Source organism: Scyliorhinus torazame, chromosome 5 (genome assembly GCF_047496885.1).
Source record: "Scyliorhinus torazame isolate Kashiwa2021f chromosome 5, sScyTor2.1, whole genome shotgun sequence".
Classification (NCBI taxonomy): Eukaryota; Metazoa; Chordata; class Chondrichthyes; order Carcharhiniformes; family Scyliorhinidae; genus Scyliorhinus; species Scyliorhinus torazame.
The window spans coordinates 161,625,816-161,637,849 of record NC_092711.1 but is presented as its reverse complement, the minus strand read 5'-3'; the positions used below and the strand labels follow the sequence as shown (position 1 = coordinate 161,637,849).

Genomic DNA, 12,034 nt, shown 5'->3' with positions numbered 1-12,034 from the left:
TTGCTGTTTAATTTTTGCTTCTTAAAGGAATCTATATTTTATGTAAATAAAATGCGAGTGGTTGCCTGTCTATTGTCCATCGTCATACAAAGAACAACAAAGAAGAAAGGACAGCACAGGAACAGGCCCTTCGGCCCACCAAGCCTGCTCGGATCATGATGTTTGTCTAAACTAAAACCTTCTGTGCTTCCAGGGTCTGTATCCGTCTATTCCCATCCTATTCATGTATTCGTCAAGATGCCTCTTAAACGTCACTATCGTACCTGCTTCCACCACCTCCTCCGGCAGCGAGTTCCAGGCACTCACCGCATTCGGTGTAAAAAAAACTCCCTCACACATCTCCTCTAAACTTTGCCCCTCGCACCTTAAACCTCTGTCACCTGGTAATTGACTTTTCCAACCTGGGAAAAAGCTTCTGACTATCCACTCTGTCCGTGCCAGTCAATTTTGTAAACTTTTATCAGGTCGTCCCTCAACTCTGTCGCTCGAGTGAAAACAATCAGAGTTTATCCAACCTCTCCTCATAGCTAATAACCTCCAGGCCAGGAAACATCCTGGTAAACCTCCTCTGTACTCTCTCCAAAGCCTCCACATCCTTTTGGTAATGTGGTGACCAGAATTGTAGGCAATATCCACGTGTAGCCTAACTAAGGTTTTGTGCAGCGGCTGCATGACTTGCCAATTTTTATACTCAATGTCCAGACCAATGAAGACAAGCATGCCGTCTGCCTTCTTAGCTCCTTATCCACCTGCGTTGCCACTTTCAGTGATACGTTTATTGTAATTTCCCAATCTACCACAGACAACTTGCCCCTCATACCATGACAGTCTCCTTCTGTGAGAAACACCCAGATAAATTAGGCAAAAGAACCCTGTAACCACCATAGCCCATCTTCATGGCAACGTGGCTGCTTTGGGAACTAAATATCTTCCAATGTGCAAACACCTTTTCATTCTGTGCTCCTCGTCAAACTTGGAACCAGGTAATCGCAACTAGCCTCAAAAATGGTCAGCCCACCGGAGGCAGAGGTGCTAGACTGACCAGTCCAGCAGAAAGAAACCCTCCAATCATCACCATTCACCAGATGTCAGAATGAACAAAATGCAGTCCTGGATGTCAGTGAGAGCAGAAACAATAACAACGGAGCCAACATCTGCAATTTATTGTGAACTTGTTGGAGTCACAACAGGTGTGATGAATCACAAAACCCCCTCCCCACATTGAGAGCAGATGAATGGTCTTTCCCCAGAATTAACTCGCTAGTGTCTCCGGAGATGGGACGGATCATTGAATGTCTCCCCTGCTCAGAGTAGGTGAATGGCCTCTTCCAGGTGTTAACTCACTAGGGTTCCTGCAGGGTGTATGGATATCTGAATCCCTTCTCTCACGAAGAGCAGGTTAACGCCTTCTCCCCTGTGTGAACTCGCTGGTGTTTCCGCAGGTTGGATAACCAAATGAATCCCTTCTCACACTGAGAACAGGTGAACGGCCTCTCCCCAGTGTGAACCCGCTGGTGTCCCAGCAGGCTCCATGAAGTAGTGAATCCCTTCTCACACTGAGAGCAGGCGAACGGCCTCACCCCAGTGTGAACACGCTGGTGTGTCAGCAGGTTCGATGAAGTAGTGAATCCCTTCTCACACTGAGAGCAGGTGAACGCCTTCTCCCCAGTGTGAACTCGCTGGTGTCTCAGCAGGCCGGATGAAGTAGTGAATCCCTTCTCACACTGAGAGCAGGTGAACGGGCTCTCCCCAGTGTGAACCCGCTGGTGTCCCAGCAGGCTACATGAAGTAGTGAATCCCTTCTCACACTGAGAGCAGGCGAACGGCCTCACCCCAGTGTGAACACGCTGGTGTGTCAGCAGGTTCGATGAAGTAGTGAATCCCTTCTCACACTGAGAGCAGGCGAACGGCCTCACCCCAGTGTGAACACGCTGGTGTGTCAGCAGGTTCGATGAAGTAGTGAATCCCTTCTCACACTGAGAGCAGGTGAACGGCCTCTCCCCAGTGTGAACTCGCTGGTGTGTCAGCAGGCCGGATGAAGTAGTGAATCCCTTCTTACACTGAGAGCAGGTGAACGGCCTCTCCCCAGTGTGAAGTCGCTGGTGTGTTAGCAGGTCGGATGAAGTAGTGAATCCCTTCTCACACTGAGAGCAGGTGAACGGCCTCTCCCCAATGTGAACTCGCTGGTGTGTCCGCAGGTCGGATAACTGAGTGAATCCTTTCTGACACTTAGAGCAGGTGAACCGCCTCGCCCCAGTGTGAACTCGCTGATGTCTCTGCAGGACGGATAACCGAGTGAATCCCTTCTGACACTGAGAGCAGGTGAACGGCCTCTCCCCAGTGTGAACTCGCTTATGTGCCAGCAGTCCCGATGAAGTAGTGAATCTCTTCTCACACTGAGAGCAGGTGAACGGCCTCTCCCCAGTGTGAACTCGCTGATGTATCCGCAGGGTGGATAACTGAGTGAATCCCTTTTCACACTGAGAGCAGGTGAACGGCCTCTCCCCAGTGTGAACTCGCTGATGTTTCCGCAGGCCGGATACCTGAGCGAATCCCCTCTCACACACAGAGCACGTGAACGGCCTCTCCCCAGTGTGAATGCGCCGATGAACTTCCAGCTCAGATGGGACCCTGAATCCCTTCCCACAGTCCCCACATTTCCACCGTTTCTCCATGTTTTGGGTATCCTCGTGTCTCTCCAGGTTTGCCGATCAGTTGAAGCCTCGTCCACACACAACACGTGTACAGTCTCTGTCCGCTGTGAATGGTGAGATGTTTTTTCAGGCTGCGTAACTGGTTAAAGCTCTTTCCACAGTCAGTGCCCTGGAACACTCTCACTCGTGTGTGTGTGTCTCGGGGCTTTTCCAGTCACACTGATGTTTTGAAGCCGACAGAAAAGACAAACATTTCTCCTTCTAGATTCAAAGTCCGGTGATATTCAGTTTCAAGGAATTGAGAGACTCAGTCAGATTGAGATGTGACGTTTGAGATTTCTGTCTGTAATTCCTCCTCTTCTAATATCCTGTAAAAACAATTTACAAAAGTTACTTTTCTTCTCCTCATTTTGGAGAAGGTTTCCTGAGGGTAACGACAGTCTGGCCGTGAGGTTAATCCTCCGGGTCCTCAGTCTTATTGAGGAATGTCCCCTTGGGTCTATTGTGGTGGTGATTCTTTTGTATTTTTGTTATTATGGGAGGGTTTATGTGTTGTTGACTTTATCCTACTCTGGTACAGACGGGGCTTTTATCTGTGAAAGGAGCAATTTGGAGAAACTTTGGTGACTCTGGTGTAAAGTGAGTTGGAGGAGGGGGTAATGGCGCACGCACGATTGTGGTGTGAAAATCTGTTCCTGTTCTCTCTTGTCGCCTAACTAATGGCGGCAGTCAATCTGCAAATTTTCTCAGGGAATGTACGGGGCATCCATCACCCTATCAGAAGGAAAAATATCCTCTCCTTTCGAAAGGAGAAAGTCGACATCGCTTTATTACAGGAAACCCATCTGGATTATGAGGAACACTTTAAATTGAGGCGGGATTGGATGGGGAAGTTTTTTTCACCTCTTTTTCATCCAGTAACAGACTTGTGGCAATGCTTATTATACACTATCCAAGCAGTCAGGGTAACTCTGCCGATTACAATGTGCATGTCAATTTCCTTTGTGCCGGTCCCCCCATCTCCCGTCCCTCCCCTCCGCCCCATCACTCGTCGTTTCTGGGTCCTTTCCTGGGCCCTTCACTGTACAATGGGAGTTATCTATTATTTACAAGTGGACGGTGCCCCCCCTCCCCCCCCACCCCCACCCATTGATGGGCCCCCCCCCTTCCACCCCGCGCACTCCCTGTCCTGTTTTAAACCTTCCCTTGGGGGGTTCCTCCTCTTGTGTTTTTGTTCTCGGCTCTCTGGTCTCTGTGTCAGTTGGTTTCTGGTTCTCCCACCTTGTCCCAGTAGCCCCCCCCACCTCTTTTCCTGCCTGCTCCCTGTGATCCCGTTGGCCCCCGTACACCCACCTCCCTCCCCAGTGTTCCATTGGCCGCTGGCTTCAAACAGGTCCTGGAACAAGTTGGTGAATGGCCTCCACACTTTGTGGGAACCATCCTCTGACCCTCGGACGGTGAGCTTGATCTTCACCAGGTGGAGAAATTCCGATAGGTCTGCCAGCCAGTCTGCAGCTGTGGGTGGTGCTGCTGATCGCCAGCCGAGCAGGATTCTCCAGCGGCCGATTAGAGAAGCAAAGGCAAGGGCGTCCGCCCTCTTCCCCATGAATAGATCTGGCTAGTCCGATACCCCGAAGACTGCCATTTGTGGGCACGGCTCCACCTTCATAACCATGGACATTGCCTCTAAATAGGCTGTCCAGAATTCGACAAGTGTGGGGCATACCCACAACATGTGGGCATGGTTTGCCGGGCCCCGCTGGCACCATTCACATTTGTCCTCCATCTCCGGGAAGAACCTGCTCATTCGGGTTCTTGTCAGGTACGTTCTGTGCATAACATTCAGCTGCATGAAGCTTAGCCTTGCGGAGGAGAAGGTGGAGTTGGTCCCGTTCAGTGCTTCGCTCCAGAGACCCCACCCTATTTCCGTCCCTCGCTCTTCTGCCCATTTTTCCTGGGTTTCGTCAAGTAAGGAGCGCATCCTTATTAAGAGTTGTCCGTACAGGTCCCCACAGTTTCCCTTCCCCAGACTGTCTGCGTCCAGTAACTCCTCTTGCATTGTGCTTCTCAGGGTTTCTGGGTGTGCTGGTGTCTCCTTGCAGAGAAAGTGTTTGACCTGGAGCTCATCCCTGTTTGGTAGGTTCAGTCTCTCCATCAGCTCCTCTAAGGTCGCTAGTCTATTTCCCGTGTAAAAGTCCCTAACCATCAGTGTTCCCCCACCCTGTCTCTACCTCTTGAAGGTGGTGTTGAGAATGGCTGGTGCAAACCTATGGTTGCCGCAGATGGGGGCCATGAAGGACACATCGGTCAGACTGAAATGCTGCCACATCTGGTTCCAGGTTCTCAGGGTAGCTACCACCACTGGACTGGTGCTGCCGGGGATGGGAGTGTTGCCCTGGCGAGGGCCCGGAGGGTCATTCCTGTACATGAGGACTCGTCCATCATCACCCATTCCATGTCTGGGCCCTTTACCCATCTCCTCACTCTTTCGGCCGTGGCTGCCCAGTGACAGTATTGCAAGTTCGGGAGGGCCAGGCCTCCCATGTTTCTTCTCCATTGTAGTACTGTTTTAGGGATTTGGGAATTCTTGCCCCTCCGCACAAACGCCATAATCACCTTATCTATTGAATGGAAAAAGGCCTTGGGGATGTAGATCGGTAAGGATCTAAACAGGAAGAGGAACCTGGGCAGTACATTCATCTTGATCATCTGCATCCTCCCCGCCAGGGAAAGCAGGAATCCATCCCATCTCTGTGGGTCGTTTTTGACTTCCTCCGCCAGACTGGTCAGCTTCCACTTGTGGATCCGTGTCCACTCGTGGGAAACCTGGATCTCCAGGTAGCGGAATTTGTTTTGGGCTATTTTAACTGGGAGGCCCTCCAGCTCTGCCCCTCCCCCTCACCGGGAAATCTTTGTTTTTGCCCAGGTTGGGTTTGTGGCCCAAGAAGATTCCGAACACTCTCCGGGGAGGAGGGGGTCCTCGGAGGCGTACAGTCCCCGGTAGAAGGCCTTGAACGCTTGGTTGACCTTTTTTGGTTGGGCTACGGGACACCTATGGTTGGGCGGCACGGTAGCACAGTGGTCAGCAATTTTGCTTCACAGCGCCAGGGTCCCAGGTTCGATTCCCGTCACTGTCTGTGTGGAGTCTGCACGTTCTCCCCATGTCTGCGCGGGTTTCCTCCGGGAGCTCCGGTTTCCTCCCACAAGTCCCGAAAGGCATACTGTTAGGTGAATTGGACATTCTGAATTCTCCCTCAGTGTACCCGAACAGGTGCCGGAGTGTGGCGACTAGGGTATTTTCACACTAACTTCATTGCTGTGTTAATGTAAGCCTACTTGTGACAATTATAAAAATTATTCTACCAGTCTGCCTCTGTTATCCTTTACCTGGGCTATTTCCCTAGTGGCTGCCTTCTTTCTCAGCTGGTGAACCAGCAGGCGGCTAGCCCTCTCTGTGCTCATAAAAGGTCCTCCGTGTCTGGTGGAGTGGTCACTGCTTTCCTGGTGGGGAGCAGGTCAAAGTTCTTTTGCAGCTTCTTCCTCTCCAGCAGAAGCTCTATGGTCAGGGCCTCGGAGTATCGTCTGTCAACCTCCAGAATGGAGTTGATCAGTTGCTGCCTAACCGCTCTCTCTTCCCTGTCTCTACGAGCCTTTTGGCGATTATTTTTCCCCGAATCACAGCCTTCAGTGCCTCCCAGAATGTGGAAGGTGAGACTTCCCCGTTCTGGCTGTTAGTGATGTACTTGCCGATGGCCGGTGATGTTTTCTGGCAGAAGACCTTGTCGGCCAAGAGGGCCGTGTCCAACCTCCATGTGGGGCATTGGGTTTGTCCCGTCTCCAACCTCACATCCATGTAATGTGGAGTGTGGTCTGAGATTACAATCATGGATTATTCCGCTCTAGCTATTTCTGGAAGTACCGATTTCCCCACAACAAAGAAGCCGATGTGAGTGTAGACCTTGTGTACTGGTGAGAAGAACGAGAATTCCTTCTCATCCGGGTGTAAGAATTGCCAGGGATCCACTGCCCCCGTCTGCTCCATGAACGTTCCCAGTTCCCTCACCATGGCTGTCATTTTCCCTGTTCTGGGATTGATCTGTCAGTAAATGGATCCTGCAAACAGGTGTGAAGTTCCCCCGCTCATGATCAGACCGTATTCCCCCCTCTTCTATCTCCCTCCCAGCCCACTGTATCCCCCCCTCTTCTATTCTGCCCCCCACCCCACCGTATCCCCCTCCTCTATCCTCTCTTTCTCCCCCCCCCCCCCCCCACTCACACAGACGCTCTCTTCCCAGTGGGAGATGTGCCACGGGCCCTCTCTCTCCCGTACTTCCTGGCACTAGCTTTCCCGCTGGTGTGCCCCCCCCCCCCCCCCCCCAACCCAGGATCGATCTGACCCCCATCCTACACCCGCTCTGCTTGTGTCCCTGCTGCCTCCTCCTCACCCTCTCCTGCGCTCTGCTGACCTCGCCCCCTCCCTCCTATGAGCTGGCTCCCCTGTTCATTGCGAGGTGACGCCCTGTCGATGTCTGGCGGTTTGGGGAAGCTGTCCCTCCCAATCAGATTGCCCAGCATTTGGGCCACGTAGTCGATTGGGGCCGCCGACCCGCTTGCTCGCCGCTCCTGTCCATTGCCGCAGTGTCTGTGACCCTGCAGCCTTTCGAGCTGTTGCTTCCTAGCATTTTGTTGTCCGCACTATTGTTGAGGGTGAGGGGATGTTGAAGTCTGATTTTGCGGCTAAATTCGGCCGACAGTGCCTATTTTTCTGTTGTATGGAGGAGAGCCACCTGATGTGTGACTGCTCAGCACATCCCCGTCACAAGTTCCCTCTCTTTTGAATGTTGACTTGAAACTGCGATCTTATGTTTTGGCGATAAGGCTGGAGGACATCCTTCCGACAATCGTGCGGGAGGACCAGACTGGGTTTATACGCGGAAGATTTTCCAGTAACAACGTTGGAAGGTTGCTGAATTTGATTCAGGCTGTTCAGAAATATGCATTGGATGGGCTGGTGATCTCCTTCAATGCATAGAAAGCTTTTGCTTGAGTTGAGTGGAATTATCTGGTGTATCCGCTGCGAGGCTTCGGGTTGGGTGAGGATTATATTGAGTGGATTCAATTGTTACATCACAAACCGGCAGCGGCGGTGCTCACCAATGGTTTGCGGGCATCGAATTTTCAGCTTCAGAGAGGCACTAGACTGGGCTGCCCTCTGTCCCCCTTGTCCACTGAGCCAATGCCAGAGGCTATCAGATCGGAGTCTCTGATATCGGGACTGGGGTGAGGCAGCACAAGATCACTGTGTGTGCAGATGACGGGCTGCTGTTTGTGTTGAACCCCAGTGTTTCAGTCCTGGACATTATTGGAGTAGTGGATAGATTTTTTAAAAAGTATTTTCATTCAGATTTTAACATTTGCAACACATAACATTACAAAGTAAAACCAACACAAAACCCCTAAACCCACCCCAACTCCCTAACCAAACTCTTCACCTCCCTCCCCTCCCACCTAGCAGTTCCTTTAAATTATAGAACATAGAATCCGTACAGTGCAGAAGGAGGCCATTCAGCCCATCGAGTCTGCACCGGCTCTTTGAAAGAGCACCCTACATAAGCCCATGTCTCCACCCTATCCCTATAACCCATTAACCCCACCTACCCTTTAATGTAAGCCTACAAAGCCTCCGTTTCCCTGCTCCAACCCCACACCTACTCTGCGTTCGCCGCCCAATAATAGTATAACAGGTTCAGCAGGGCCAAGCTGCCTGACTGTCGCCCTCTCTGAATCACCGTCTTCCTAATCCTTGCCACCTTATCTGCCCACACAAACGATTAAACCAACCAATCCACCCCCATAAAGACCAATTTTGGCAAAAAGACCATTAGGCACGGAGATAAAAATAAAAACCACAAAATGTTCATCTTAACTAGCTGTACCCGATTGTGGATAGATTTAGTGCCTTCTCTGGTTATAAGATGAATTTTACTGAGTCAGAGGCCATGCTGGTGAGGGGAGGGGGGGTGTTGAAGGGTAAGCCCCCTCCTCTTGCTAAGTTCCCAATCAGATGCTCCCCCCTTGGGATTTAAATATCTGGGAATATCAATGACCCTCCCCCCCTTTTTAGACAGCTACATGGGGCCAACTGTCCACAGCTGATGGTGACTATTAGGTGGGACCTTGGCCGGTGGTCGGCTCTTCCGATTTCATGGCGAGGGAGGATCACCTTCGTTAAAATGAATGTGTTGCCCAGACTGCATACCCTCTGCAGATGCTGCCTATGCTGCTGTCAACCATGGTCATTCAGGAAACTAATGGAATGATTAGTACATTTATCTGGAATAAAAATAAACCTCACCTCAACTTAGTTAAGCTCCAGTCACCAGGAGCTAAAGGTGGGGGTCTCCGGAATATCAGGCTTTACCAATTGGCCTCTCATCTTAGTTTCACGCGGAATTTGGTTACCATAGACCCAACATCCATCAGGCTCGATATGGAAGCAGGCCAATCAGTTCTCCCTCTATCCAAAACTGGCACAGACTGATTACAGAATGTATCCCATTGCAATTGTAATGTCTGTACTTCATTCTAAGTCTGATGCATTTGTTAAATAATGAGACCCCTGTCTCAAATATATGTGCTCCAATTTGACAGACTTGCTCCTCCAGGGATTTCCATCAGTGAATTCAATTCAACTGAGCCCAGAGTAGGGCACAGTGAGGCACAGTGGTTAGCACAGAGCCAGGGAACCAGGTTTGATTCCTTGAATGCCTATCTGTGTGGACATGGACATTCGCCCTGTGTCTGTGTGGGTTGCCTCTGGGTGCTCCAGTTTCCTCCCACAGTCCAAAGATGTGCAGGTTAAGTGGATTGGTCATGCTAAATTGCCCCTTAGTGTCCAAAGATGTTAGGTTAGGTGGGTTGACGATGATCAATGCACCGGATTATGGGAATCGGGCGGGGAGTCTGCCTCGGTGAGTGCTTTTTCTGAGGGTCAGTGCAGACTTGAAGAAGCGAATAGCCTCCTTCTGCACTATAGAGATTCTGTGTCATCTATGTTATTTTAATTCAACTATGCTGTTAGTCTGTTTTGGGGTGTGCATTGGTATCCTTCTGTTTTTATATAATCTTACCCTCTTTCCCCACTCACTCTGTTTACCGGTTGTTCAATTAATCTGGCATTTCATATAGCGGCTCTGGTCCCTAAAATATCCTGCTACAAATTAATTCTGCAATGTGTTGCTTGTATTTATGCAGCAATATCAGTTGTTCTACACTGTACCCATTTTCCATCAATTTTTCTGTTAGTCTGTTGCATTCATTATTTTTAAAAGTTTTTAAAAATAACAAAAGAAATATTAAAAATCTGTCCAACTCATCCATGAATATATTCATGACGTGGAGATGCCGGCGTTGGACTGGGGTGAGCACAGTACGAAGTCTTACAACACCAGGTTAAAGTCCAACAGGTTTGTTTCGATGTCACTAGCTTTCGGAGCGCTGCTCCTTCCTCAGGTGAATGAAGAGGTATGTTCCAGAAACACATATATAGACAAATTCAAAGATGCCAAACAATACCAGGAATGCGACCATTAGCAGGTGATTAAATCTTTACAGATCCAGAGATGGGGTAACCCCAGGTTAAATTCACACCTCTTTAACCTGGGGTTACCCCATCTCTGGATCTGTAAAGATTTAATCACCTGCTAATGGTCGCATTCCAAGCATTGTTTGGCATCTTTGAATTTGTCTATCTATGTGTTTCTGGAACATACCTCTTCATTCACCTGAGGAAGGAGCAGCGCTCCGAAAGCTAGTGACATCGAAACAAACCTGTTGGACTTTAACCTGGTGTTGTAAGACTTCGTAATGAATATATTCATTGACTCTCAAACTCCACTGGTCCATGTGGAAGAGAAATCCAGAAACTAACAACCCACTGAGGGAAGAGATGACTGGAAATATATAACATAGCTACAGCACAATATTACACAACTGGAGTTAATAATAAATGTACTTTATTACAGACCATATGTAATATATCTAATCTGTACCATTTAAAAATACTAGACATATCTCTCTGATATTAATTTACTGACCCCTTAAATGTGAGCCATCTCCAGGGGAAACCAGCCCTTTAATTGTGAGCATTGGGAAAGAGACCATCCTTTTAGCCAGACAAATAAATGTGTCGAGCTGAGGGAACAAAGGATGTCAATGTCTTTAAGAGAGAGAGAGAGACCTGGGCCAAGCTTTGCAGAGTCTGCACCCTCCCTGGATTCACTTCCTTTCCCTTCAGTTGCTGCAAGTGACCAATTGAAGGTGAGAATGAGAAAAGAAATGGAAAGGGGGAGAAAGGAAAGTGTTTCACTCACAGATGTTGGAGACACAGGAGGAAGTTTCACTTCCAATGCCCGCTTTGTGACGTCACGAGAACCCGATCTGAATCAACCAATAAGAATCACTCTGTTCAACAGACGTTTTCGGGTCTCAGTGCGCAGACTCGGCACGCGGACACGGGAGCCCCGAAGCCCCACCCCCACCAGTTTTCCCCTGTACCTCCTCGAGACAAAGGTTTCCAAAAAACCGGCTGATGGATGCAGCCAGATCGAGAAGCAACTCGGTGAGCTTCCCCTGGCCCGGGACTGCGCATGTCCCAAGGAAGAGGGGAAGTTGCGTATGTGCAGGGGAGAGCCCGCCTCCTGACCTTCTGAGGTTTTGATCATTGGAAAGAGTTGTGGGACCGGAAGGACTCTCGTCCTCCAGCCAATCAGCGCGCGGGCTTTGTGTGAATGAAGATTGAGCTTCACACAGACTGAAACGTCCTCCTGTCTCCAATATCTGTCAGTAAAACACTTTCTTTTCTCCCCCTTTCCATTTCTTTTCTCATTCTCACCTTCAATTGGTCACTTGCAGCAACTGAAGGGAAAGGAAGTGAATCCAGGGAGGGTGCAGACTCTGCAAAGCTTGGCCCAGGTCTCTCTCTCTCTCAAAGACATTGACATCCTTTGCTCCCTCAGCTTGACACGTGTATTTGGCTAAAAGGATGGTCTCTTTCTGAATGCTCACAATTGAAGGGTTCTTTTCCCCAGGAGATGGCTGACAGTTAAGGGGGCAGTAAATTAATATCAGAAATAACGAGAAATGTCCAGTGTAGTTATATGGCACAGAGCAGATATATTATTGATAGTTCTGCAATAAAGTACATTTATTATCATCCCATTTTCTCCAAATGAAATGTGTTTCAATGGGTACCCGCATGGGTCCTAGCTACGCTTGCCTAACACAAGACCCTGCTTCCATACCCGCATGTCTACCCTTGTCTTCTGCAGTGTTGCAGTGAAGCTCAATGCAAACTGGAGGAACAACATCTCATCTTCCGG

At 49.6% G+C, this 12,034-nt stretch overlaps 1 protein-coding gene across 1 annotated transcript; it reads right to left on the bottom strand.

Moving 5' to 3' along the window:
- Window positions 1-1,140: 1,140 nt before the first annotated feature.
- On the bottom strand, window positions 1,141-11,177 carry LOC140422236 (uncharacterized). The gene is made up of 2 exons (XM_072507242.1): window positions 11,027-11,177; window positions 1,141-3,022 (listed from the first exon to the last, which is right to left on the bottom strand). Exon 2 carries the CDS (start codon window positions 2,673-2,675, stop codon window positions 1,386-1,388), a length of 1,290 nt encoding a protein of 429 aa, XP_072363343.1. The 5' UTR covers window positions 2,676-3,022; window positions 11,027-11,177; the 3' UTR covers window positions 1,141-1,385.
- Between the last annotated feature and the right edge of the window lie 857 nt (window positions 11,178-12,034).